Source organism: Mus musculus, chromosome 4, assembly GCF_000001635.26.
Source record: "Mus musculus strain C57BL/6J chromosome 4, GRCm38.p6 C57BL/6J".
In the NCBI taxonomy this organism is placed as follows: Eukaryota; Metazoa; Chordata; class Mammalia; order Rodentia; family Muridae; genus Mus; species Mus musculus.
This window is the reverse complement of record NC_000070.6, coordinates 43108343-43120511: the sequence shown is the minus strand read 5'-3', so window position 1 is coordinate 43120511 and position 12169 is coordinate 43108343. Positions and strand designations below refer to the sequence as shown.

Sequence of the window (12169 nt, the reverse complement as noted above, 5' to 3'; positions counted from 1 at the left end):
GCAAGATTCAGAATTCACAAAGGATTGATAAAGAATTTTTAAAATGGCTTAGAAATAAAAAAAGAATTTATGTTTTAATTGTGTGTGCATGTTCTCTCTCTCGCTCTCTCACACGCACAGACACAGATACACACAGACACAGATACACACAGACACACACACACACAAGTACAGGTGCCCACAGAGGCTAACGGATTGAATCCTCTGGAGCTGCACTTAACCACTGTGATCCGTCCAACATGGCTGCTGGGACCTGATCTCTAGTGCTAGCTCTGGAAGATCTACAAGCACTCTTAACTACTGAGCCAGCTCTCCAGACCCCAAAATAATTTTTACCAAAAATACAAAGGCAATTCAATAAGGAGCCTTTTAAACAAACTATGTCAGAATCATAGGCATTCATACATAAAACGATAAACTTTATCTTAGGCTAGCGATGAGACTCATTGGTGATGCACTTTCCTAACAGGCACAGAACCTAGGCTTCATCTCCAGCACTGAACAAAGTAAAACAAGCAAATAAAAACATAATCCATGCATCCTGACTCAGTGATACAGTGAGACAAAAGGTGCAAAACTTCAGGAAGATGGTGGAATTGAAACAGGACATTGAAATGTGAAATTTTGTTATTAGGTGTAACAGTGATTTTGTAATATTATTTTGAGTTTTTTCTTAAGGACAAAATAAAACAATCTTAAACTTTACTGAGTAAGCCTGTTATTAATGACAGCACATCCTGAAATCTGTTTGTATACATTATAGAACACAGCAATGAATGGGTAATTTTATGGCCTTAAGATCAGGGCTTCTCACTGAGAGAGAAGTAAGATTCACACATGAATGAAGATTAGAAAACCCCTTAAGCAAGAATGATACCTGATGAACATGGTGTGTATGTGTGTCTGAGGGTGTGTGAGTGTGGGTGTGTAGGTGTATGGGTGTGGGTGTGGGGGGGGGTGTTGTTTCCTCACTCTATCTATTCAAAGAGACAAAAAGCAATAGCACTCGTGTCAATGATCTAGAACAATTTCTAGAATCTAAATACCATTCCTCAATAAAAATAAGCAGGCTTTGTTGGAGAAAAACTAAGGCCAGGTGTACTGGCTGGTTTTATGTGTCAACTTGACACAGGCTGGGGTTATCACAGAGAAAGGAGCTTCAGTTGGGAAAGTGCCTCCATGAGATCCAGCTGTGGGGTATTTTCTCAATTAGTGATCAAGGGGGAAAGGCCCCTTGTGGGTGGGACCATCTCTGGGCTGGTAGTCTTGGGTTCTATAAGAGACCAGGCTGAGCAAGCCAGGGGAAGCAAGCCAGTAAGGAACATCCCTCCATGGCCTCTGCATCAGTTCCTGCTTCCTGACCTGCTTGAGTTCCAGTCCTGACTTCCTTTGGTGATGAACAGCAATGTGGAAGTGTAAACTGAATAAACCCTTTCCTCCCCAACTGCTTCTTGGTCATGATGTTTGTGCAGGAATAGAAACCCTGACTAAGACAAATTGGTAAAAGCATAGTGAGGTATTCCTGTGACAACCTGACCATGTTTTGAGGAGAACCGTGCAAGGACTTTGAAACTTTGGGCTAGAAGAGCCATTCGGTGTTAAGAGCTCTGTCAGATGTTGTGTAGGAGCTTGGAAGATAATGTTGAGAACAGTGCAGAAGATGGAGGCCTGGCTTGTGAAATTTCAGAGGGAAAATTAAATACTCTTTTAAGGGCCATTGTTACTTTGATTGTGAAGATTCTGTGGTGCTGGCTAGCTGGGGCTGAAGAATCAGCTGTGATTAACAAGATACCAGAACTAGTAAAGTGAAACCTTTGTATTACTGGAACTATTGATGCTGGTTAGCTGGAGCTAAGAAATTAGCAGTGATTAAGAAGAGACCAGCATCATTGGGGTGACATCTTCTGGGAAGTGTTTTCTGAGAGCACAGAGGCTGTGTTCCAGAGATAGCCAAGGGTGTACCTTGTGCTGTGGCTGGACTTGGTAATGTGTAAGTAAGAGTTACCCAGTTGGTACTGGTTTTGAAGGCATGAAGGAGTCACACAGAGCAGCTGAGGCTTGGCACTGTGAGAGGCCATGGAAGGCCATTGATGAAGGTGCAGCTTCAGTTGCTACTGATGGCCCAGGACTGAAGGGGTCATACAAAGAAATTGAGGCTTGGCACCATGAAGAGAGCCTATGAGAGGCTATTGGTGAAGTCTAGTTACAGTGGAAGACAGCAGCGTTTTGGAGATGCCAGTACCATGAGATGACCACCAAGAATAGCAGCAGCCATGGAATACAGGCAGCTGGAGCCTAGAAGACAAGGTGTGTGCTACAAAGGGCATGGCTGGAGAAGTGACCCAAGCCCTTGGAGGAGCCCAGAAGATCGTGAGTTGGATCCCAGACATTGGACAGTTGGAGTTTAATTTTTGCTTTTGATTGTGACTGTGCCCTGATATTTTTCCTTCTTGAAGGAAGAAAATATTTTACTGGATCCCACAGTTAAGAGACTTTTAATTGTAAAAAGACTTTGGATTTTAAAAGATATTGGATATTTTAAAAGGATTGAACTTTTAATATATAAAGACTGTGGGACTTTTAAAGTTGTTTAGATCTTAGGGATGAATAAGAACTAAGGGTTGAGGCTTACTAGTGATGTGTTTGTGTGTCAACTTGACACAGGCTGGGGTTATCACAGAGAAAGGAGCTTCAGTTGGGAAAGTACCTCCATGAGATCCAGCTGTGGGGTATTTTATCAATTAGTGATCAAAGGGGATAGGCCCCTTGTAGGTGGGACCATCTCTGGGCTGGTAGTCTTGGGTTCTATAAGAGACCAGGCTGAGCAAGCCTGGGGAAGCAAGCCAGTAAGGAACATCCCTCCATGGCCTCTGCATCAGCTCCTGCTTCCTGACCTGCTTGAGTTCCAGTCCTGACTTCCTTTGGTGATGAACAGCAATGTGGAAGTGTAAGCTGAATAAACCCTTTCTCCCCAACTGCTTCTTGGTCATGATGTTTGTTCAGGAATAGAAACCCTGACTAAGACACCAGGAAAGGAAGATGATCTTAGAATATTCGTGTGTGTAGTTGGCAAAAGGTGATCAAAGAATGATAGAGGCATGCATCCAAAAAGAGCAAAAGGACCTAGGATACACTTTAAAGGAACATCATGAGCTCAGAGAAGAAAACAGCCCCTGCAAGGTCACAATGCAAATGGTTAGTGGTAGCTAGTAACCAAATTAGGCTTCTTCTAAATAAAAGAACACATACCTCTGCTAAGGTTCTAGGTAAGCCCTTTGCAGAAGAAGAGGCACAGACTACCAGGAGCCCCTAAACCCCAAAGGTCTGGAACCCTGAATATAATAATAAAAGATGTCCAGGTGAGATGCATTCAAGTTCCAGACAGACGCTGGATCTCATCAGACCTTTGAACTGTGGCTCCTTCTAATTAGAACACATTCTCTACAGACAGTTTTTAGCTTGTGTTGGCCTCTACTCAAAGGCCATTTTATTACAGGTGTCTTAAGCTAATATATATATAATTAAATAAAGAATAATAAAGATTGCTTATCAAACTGTTTAAGCAACATTTCTGTAAGATTATACTTTTTCAAGAAAAGACATATGAAGAAGTATGCAGGATACAGAAACAGTGTTTCACACAGACAAAACTATCATCATCATGAAAAACGTGGTAATTTATCACTGTTTATGTCCTCCTGCACACCGGCATTGCTCTCCACTCCAACTACATTTCATCAAATGAGTTCAGGAACAGTGTGTGTGTTCCATTTGTTTCTGACAAGCTATCCTGGGAAAGGGTCTAAGACAAAGAAAGGTCAAAATTAATTCATTGCAATGACTTTTGGAAAAAATTTCTAGATTTTAATTTATAGCTTGATCATTCTATTCAGATTCCTCCTGCCTCTACAACCCTAAATATTTGATCTTAAATAACAACAACAGAAGGTTGCTACAAATCATGAGAAAAATAGGTTTGCTTATCTGTACTTGTCTTAGTTTTATCAAGAAAGAACATCACAGCACGAACAACTCATGAATGGAGGTCTCTCTCTGACTGTAAGCAGGAAGTGGTGACTCAAGATATGACCCATGGACCACTGCTTACACTCTAAGAGGTTCACAGCAGATTATTCAGTTTCTTCATGCATCGGTTTCCTCTTCTAAGATATAGGAACAGTAGAATCTATGTCTTAGGGTTACTGTGAAAAGTAGGTAAGTTTAATGGAACAAATAATATAGGTTCTTGGAAGAGCATCTGCATATTTTATCTACATATGCTAATTATGCATTTTTATTGCTATTGTTTGACTATTGGTTGGTTGACACTGACATCTGTGTCCCTATGTTTCGTACTATTACTAGTTCTATTATAACAACTGCTACAACAGCCAGGTTTAATCTACAAGTGCTGCAATTGGCATTTGATTCAGGAAAATGAGAACAAAGCAAATTACAAGACACATACACACAACCAGAAGGTGAAAAACTAACTCCAAGGTGGCCCTTTAGTATCTCTCTGGAAGTTTTGTAAGAACCTGAAAGAAAGTTACCAACAGACTAACAATTCATGATTTATTCCCAGAAAGAATCTGTGACCTGAACCAATTAATCTCAGAAGAAAAGATATGTTCTCTTCCTTAATCATTTATATAATATTATTAAGTTTACTATGCACTAAAAATTAAGCTAGACATCAGAAATACAAAATGAATTATTGTCTTTTAAAACTTTGTGGAGTTTCTAATGACCTTTTGTTTGTTTCTCCTTCCTTCCCTCCCTTCATATATATATATATATATATATATATATATATATATATATATATCGTTTCCAGTACTGAGGCTCAATCCAGGGTCTTGTGCCCACTAGGCAATCCTCTAACACTGAGATCCAGTCTAAGCTCCCCAAACTGTCTGTCTCAGAAGAGCAGACCCAGTCCCTAATGTCTGATAGGTTGTATACTTAGTGCACACACATGGTACATGGAAACATAAAGGAAAAATATGTGAAGTACACTGTGAAACAGAAAAGAGCAGACAGCTTTCACACAGTTAGTGATGTTCAAAGTGAGCCCTAAAAAATACTAGCTGGTAAATAAGGGCAGAAGGGGTAAAAATCATATCCCCAGGAGTGAGAGTTAGCCACTGCATGGCAAATACACAGCACATGAAAACAAAGGAGCCCTTCTGGAACTCCAGGGTAAACACCCATCAAGGCCTGTGCCTAGACAGAGAACCTCTGGAACACCTTCCATTTACACAACCCCACAACTTAAAACAAGCCTCATTTGTGGAAACAGAACAGATAGCTGCAATTAAGACCAGTTCAGAGACAAATTTCTCACTTACAACACTGGGCGGCAGCAGTGGGTAATGGCTTCCTCTGGCTTTCTTCTTGACTAGAATACTAGAAGCAGAAAGAAAAAGCAAAAAATACATAGTAAGAGTTCCAAGTACAGAAGGAGGGGGGAAATCGCAGCTACCTACTAAAATATTCAGTGTGTAACTTGGGTCAATTTTTTTTTTTACTGAACAGAAATAGAACTCATTCCTATCCTCCCTGTGGCATCTTGACTTAGGGCAGATCTTCAGTTATGGTGTGGCTTAGCACAGAAAAGCAGAGGGACCGTCTGACCAAGCAGGCCTAATAGAGCAAAAGGCCTGGCCTTAGTGTATTTCAAAGGGTTCTGTGTATGCCCATGGCAACATCTAGATTTCACAAACCAAATGATAAAACTGAAGACCTCTATCAGGTGTCTGCTTATCTTTGAGTAACAGTACTCCCTTGCAAATGATTATGGATAGATATAGAAACTGCATATCTAAGTACATGGCTGGACTTTCAGATATATCTGGTAGTTCCCTCCTGACTCTATAGTCTCTCCAGGACCCACCACCACCACCACCACAACAACAACAACAACAAATGTACAGGGCACTGAAGCCATAAGAAGATAATCTATAAAAGGGAACAGAATTAAGGGGAAGTTTTGAGCGTGGGCAGAAATCAAAAAAGTATAAACTAACATATGTAAGTAGCTTAGAAAAAATAGTTTGGCTCAAATCAGTGAAGAACTGGAAAGATATAACCCGAACCAACAAATGTAAGATCTGGGCTAGACAGGACCATGCTTAGAATGAGCTCAGCTACGTGAAGAGTCAGAGACCACCACGGACTACATGAAAGTATCTAGACTTTACATGCTAATTTTGCCACTCATTAATAAGCTATGGGGTTCTGAGAGAGCCAGAGCTAACCTGCCAATGAGCATTCATCCAGTAACTATTGACTTAGCACCCACTATGTACAAAGGCTTGTGGGGAAAATAGAGCTTAAGTCATAGTATGGAGTCGGAAGTTTGTACTAGTGTATTGGAAGGCCATGTAGCTTTAACCATGAAGAAATATGATTTGATTACTTTGGTGGTTGCATGAGTTATCTCCCAAAGTCTCAGACATTTAAGTACTTGGTGCTCAGTTGGTAGAACTGTTTGAGTAGGTATGGGAGGTGTGGCCTTGTTGAAAGAACTATGTCATAGGGGGTAGGCTTTGATGCTTCAAAAGCCATTTAATTATTCCCAGGTAATACCCTCTCTCTGTCTCTCTGTCTGTCTCTTCCTCTCCCCTTCTCTCTCCCTCTCCCTCTCTACCCCCTCTCTTTTCCTCCCTCTCCCCATCTCTCTCCCTTCCTCTCCACCCCCTCTCCTTTCTGCTGTGTTTGAGATTCTGAGTTTCACCTATCCTGTCACTGGGCCTGCTGCCTCATCTCATGCCATGATAGTGGGCTCTTATCCCTCTGGAACAGTAAACTCAAATAAAACTTTTTCTTCTCTAAACTGCCTTGGTCACAGCAACAGGAAGTGACTAATATAAATATACTTCTAAGAGACTACAATAGGGAAGGAGAGATGGCTTAGAGATTAACAGCACTAGCTGCCCTTTCAAAGGATCCAGGTTTGTTTCCCAGAACCCATATGGCACCTCAGAACCATCAGCAACTCCAGTTCTAGAAGACTTAATGTTCTCTTCTCGCCTCCTTAGGCACCAGGCATGCAAGTGGTCCACAGACATCAATTTTTTTTTAAAAAAGACTGTGCCAGCTGTTACCCAGATGAACTGTAGGGGATGAGGATGGAGTGCTCTATTAAGATAATCCAGACAAAATTTGGTGACTTGCACATAAATAAGAATGTCAATAGCAAAGGATATTTCAAGTAGTTGTATCCAAAACAATTTTTGTATAACATATTTCACAAGCTGTAAACCATAACACAAGTATAAGAATACTTATATTAATATTTCCAGTGGGTAATATTGGAAGTCAGACACAATGTACACAGTAGGACTGTGTTAGTAAAGCTGATAAGCACAAAACTGTTCAGCAGTGCAAGGCTGAACCTCACTCCAAAGTGACAGAGGAGTCGGCTATTAATAATAACCACTACAAATAATGAGGAGTAGTTTTTTGCATTCCATGTGTACAGTGTTTTAGCTGTATGTATATCTGTGCGCCATATGCATGCCTGGTACCTGCAGAGGCCTCCTGGAACCAGAGTTACAAATGGTTACGATCTGCTATGTGAGTGCGAGGAACTGAGCCCAGGTCCTCTGGAAGAGCAACCAGTATTCCTGACTGCTGAGCCATCCCTCCAGCATTTCTTCAATAATGATGGTTTTATAGGCAGAACACAGGCTTAAAAGTAAGAAATCCCAAGATTTAAGTATTAAAGTAGAATAAGATATCAAAAGTAGATATTTTCAAGAAGTTACATGTAATCAATCTTGTTTTAGGCACAAAACAAAAAGTTGAAGTCCAGGTAAAATCAAAATTAATAAAATTAAGACTGTTTTTTAAAGGATAAATAGGGGCTGGAGAGAAGGCTCAGCAGTTAACAGTATACGTTATTCTTTCAGAGGCTCAGGGTTCGATTTCCAGGCATGCTGATCTCTGCATTCAAGGTCAATCTACAGAGCAAGATCCAGGACAGCCAAACTTAGGCAGTGGAGGATTTGGAAAACAGAAAGCCAGTGACAATGTAATAGCACAAGTGGGTCATGTTGTAGTTCCTGCAAGCAGCAGAACTCCGTAGCTTCAGCCAAGTGGCTCTGGCTCTAGAGTTAAGAATGGAAGGAACTACTGGGACAATTGATGCTGGTTAGCTGGAGCTAAGAAATTAGCAATGATTAAGAAGAGACCAGCATCACTGAGTTGAAATCTGGGAGTTGTTTTCTGGGAGCACAAAGAAGCTGTGTTCCAGAGATAGCCAAGGTTGTACCTCGTGCTGCAGCTGGACTTGGTAATGTGTAAGAGTCACCCAGGTGGTACTGGTTTTGAAGGCATGAAGGGGTCATGAAGAACAGCTGAGGCTTGGCACTGTGAGAGGTCATGGAAGGCCATTGGTGAAGGTATAGCCTTAGCTGTAGTTGATGGCCCAGGACTGAAGGGGTCATGCAAAGGGTTTGAGGCTTAGCACCATGAAGAGAGCCTACGAGAGGCTATTGGTAAAGCCTAGTTGGAGTGGAACACCCCAGTGTATTGTCAATACCATGGGATGATCACCAAGAACAGCAGCCAAAGTGGAGTGGATCAATCTGAGCTTAGAGTGCTACAGAGGGCAGAGCTGGAGAAGTGATGCCAGCCCTTAGGAGGAGCCCAAAAGATCAAGTGGAATCCCAGACACTGAAACAAGAAGCTGTAACATTGAAATTGCCTTGGAGACTTAAAGATGTTAAAGATGCCAGAGCCATGGGATACATGGTGAGGAAAGCTGCTAACAGCGAGCGGAACCAGCCCAGGAGAAAGCAGTTTGTTGGAGAGAGATCTGAAGACCACTTTGACATCAGCCATGGAGATGCAGAGTTTGGAATTTGCCCAGCTGGTTTCCTGTCTTTCTTTGAGGATTACAGTTAAGTGATTGGATGAATCTCAGAAGAGACCTTGAACTTTGGACTTTTAACATTGTTGAGACTGCTATAGACTATGAGGACTTCGAAAGTTGGACTAAATGCATTTTGCATTATGCCATGTTTAAGTATGCCCCCCCAATAGACTCATGTGTATGAACAAGTCTATGGGGGCCAGGGAGTGGAATGTCATGGTTTGTATATTCTTGGACTAGGGAGTGGCCCCATTTGTAGGTGTGGTCTTGTTGGAATAGGGGTGACCTGGTTGGAGTAGGTGTGTCTCTGTGGGTATGGGCTTAAGACCCTCACCCTAGTTGCCTGGAAGTCAGTCTTTCACTAGCAGCCTTCAGATAAAGATGTAGAACTCTCAACTCTGCCTGCACCATGCTTGCTGGATGCTGCCCTGCTCCCACCTTGATGATAATGGACTGAACGCTAAACCTGTAAGCCAGCTCCAATTAAATGTTGTTTTTTATAAGACTTGCCTTGGTCATGGTATCTGTTCACAGCAGTAAAACCCTAATACAGGGACCCTGTGCTCTGTCCAATGGATGACTGTGAGCATCCACTTCTGTATTAGTCAGACACTGGCAGAGCCTCTCAGGAGACAGCTATATCAGGCTCCCGTCAGCAACCTCTTGTTGGCATCTGCAATAAATAGTGTCTGGGTTTGGTGGTTTTTTATGGGATGGATCCCCAGATGGGGCAGTCTCTGAATAGCCTTCCTTCAGTCTCTGCTCTGAACTTTGTCTCTGTAACTCCTTCCATGGATATTTTGTTTCCCCTTCTAAGAAGGATCGAAGTATCCACACTTTGGTTTTCCTTCTTCTTTAGTTTCATGTGTTTTGCAAATTGTATCTTGGGTATTCTAAGCTTGTGGGCTAAGATCCACTTATCAGTGAGTGCATATCATGTGTGTTCTTTTGTTAACATCATAGTTACCTCACTCAGGATGATATTCTCCAGATCCATCCATTTGTCTAAGAATTTCATAAATTCATTGTTTTTAATAGCTGCACAGTACTCCATTGTGTAAATGTACCACATTTTCTGTATCCATTCCTCTGTTGAGGGACATCTGGGTTCTTTCCAGCTTCTGGCTATTATAAATAAGGCTGCTATGAACATAGTGGAGCATGTGTCCTTATTACAAGTTGGAGCATCTTCTGGGTATATGCCCAGGAGTGGTATTGCTGGATCTTCCAGTAGTACTATATATAAACCTGATAAACAACTTCAGTGCAGTAGCTGGATATAAAATTAACTAAAACAAATCAGTGGCCTTTCTCTACACAAAGGATAAACAAGCTGAGAAAGAAATTAGGGAAACAACACCCTTCACAGTAGTCACAAATAATATAAAATACCTTGATGTGACTCTAACTAAGGAAGTGAAAAATCTGTATGACAAGAACTTCAAGTCTCTAAAGAGAGAAATCAAAGAAGATCTCAGAAGATGGAAAGATCTCCCATGCTCATGGATTGGCAGGATTAATATAGTAAAAATGACCATCTTGCCAAAAGCAATCTACAGACTCAATGCAATCCCCATCAAAATTCCAACTCAATTCTTCACAGAGAAAGGGAAATTTGCAAATTCATCTGGAATAACAAAAAACCTAGCATAGCAAAAACTATTCTCAACAATAAAAGAACCTCTGGTGGAATCACCATTCCTGACCTCAAGCTGTACTACAGAGCAACTGTGATTAAAAACTGCAAGGTACTGGTACAGTGACAGACAGGCAGATCAATGGAATAGAATAGAAGACTCAGGAATGAACCCACACATATGGTCACTTGATCTTTGACAAAGGAGCTAAAATCATCCAATGGAAAAAAGACAGCATTTTCAACAAATGGTGCTGGCTCAACTGGCAGTTAGCTTGTGAATTGACCCATTCTTATCTCCTTGTACAAAGTTCAAGTCTAAGGGGATCAAGGAACTCCACATAAAACCAGAGACACTGAAACTTATAGAGGAGAAAGTGGGGAAGAGCCTCGAAGATATGGGCACAGGGGAAAAATTCCAGAGCAGAACACCAATGGCTTGTGCTGTAAGATCAAGAATCAACAAATGGGACCTCATAAAATTGCAAAGCTTCTGTAAGGCAAAGGACACTGTCAATAAGACAAAAAGGCAACCAACAGATTGAGAAAAGATCTTTACCAATCCTAAAACTGATAGGGAGCTAATATCCAATATATATAAAGAACTCAAGAAGTTGGACTCCAGAAAAACCAAATAACCCTATTAAAAATGGGGTACAGAGCTAAACAAAGAATTCTCAAATGAGGAATAATGAATGGCTGGCTAAGAAGCACCTGAAAAAATGTTCAACATCCTTAATCATCAGAAAAATGCAAATCAAAACAACCCTGAGATTCCACCTCACACCAGTCAGAATGGCTAAAATCAAAAATCAGGTGACAGCAGATGCTGGTGAGGATGTGGAGAAAGAGGAACACTCCTCCATTGCTAGTAGGATTGCAAGCCGGTACAACCACTCTGAAAATCACTTTGGCAGTTCCTCAGAAAATTGGACATAGTACTATTGAGGCCAGCTTTGGCTAAACATGAAGTCTGAGGCCAGCCTGGGTTACATGAGACACTGTCTCCAAAAAAAAGAAAAAAGAAAAAGAAAGAAAAGAAGAGAGGAAGGAAGGAAGGAAGGAAGGAAGGAAGGAAGGAAGGAAGGAAGGAAGGAAGGAAAGATTACAAAACAGAAAATGATAGCTTAAGAAATACAAACCAAACTCTAAACCAAATCCGTCACATTATATCTGTATAATATTTACATGTGAATGTATATTGTTAGGCTGAAACCCCTGCTCATCCTTATACAAGTTGGGAAACCTATCTGTCCTCCTTCTCCCAACCCTGCTCACTTGGAGAAAGCTCCAGATTAACATCACTCCTTCGAGTTTCTGGCAACCCACCCAAGAGTACCCGCCAAGGGGCTCAGATTCCAACCATGTATGGACACCACCCCAGCTCCTGTCTGGCACGTCATTGTTCCTTGACTAAACTCTATAAAACCCCCTAGCTGTAGCCTGGGTGTGTGACTTCACTGACCTCCACCTAGGAGATAAGTGAGCCCACACGAGAGCTGCTCCTAATAAACCTGCTTTAACTGCTTTTAATCTGGTCTAATCTGGCCTATATCTGTGTCAAAAAGAGAAAGCAAAGTATGTGTGCATATGTAGATGCTCTTATGTAAATGTACATACATCTTGACCAAGTGTACTTTAAACACAAGGAC

At 41.4% G+C, this 12169-nt stretch overlaps 1 protein-coding gene across 11 annotated transcripts in view; it reads right to left on the bottom strand.

The window, feature by feature from the left end:
• The window catches only part of Unc13b (unc-13 homolog B), a 218681-nt gene that overhangs the window by 144362 nt on the left and 62150 nt on the right, over positions 1-12169 (bottom strand). For all 11 annotated transcript variants that reach the window (XM_030253406.1, XM_006537791.4, XM_017320116.2 and 8 more), the window contains one exon: positions 5352-5409. In XM_030253406.1, the coding sequence (XP_030109266.1) occupies positions 5352-5409 (58 nt within the window). The remainder of the gene's footprint in view (positions 1-5351; positions 5410-12169) is intronic.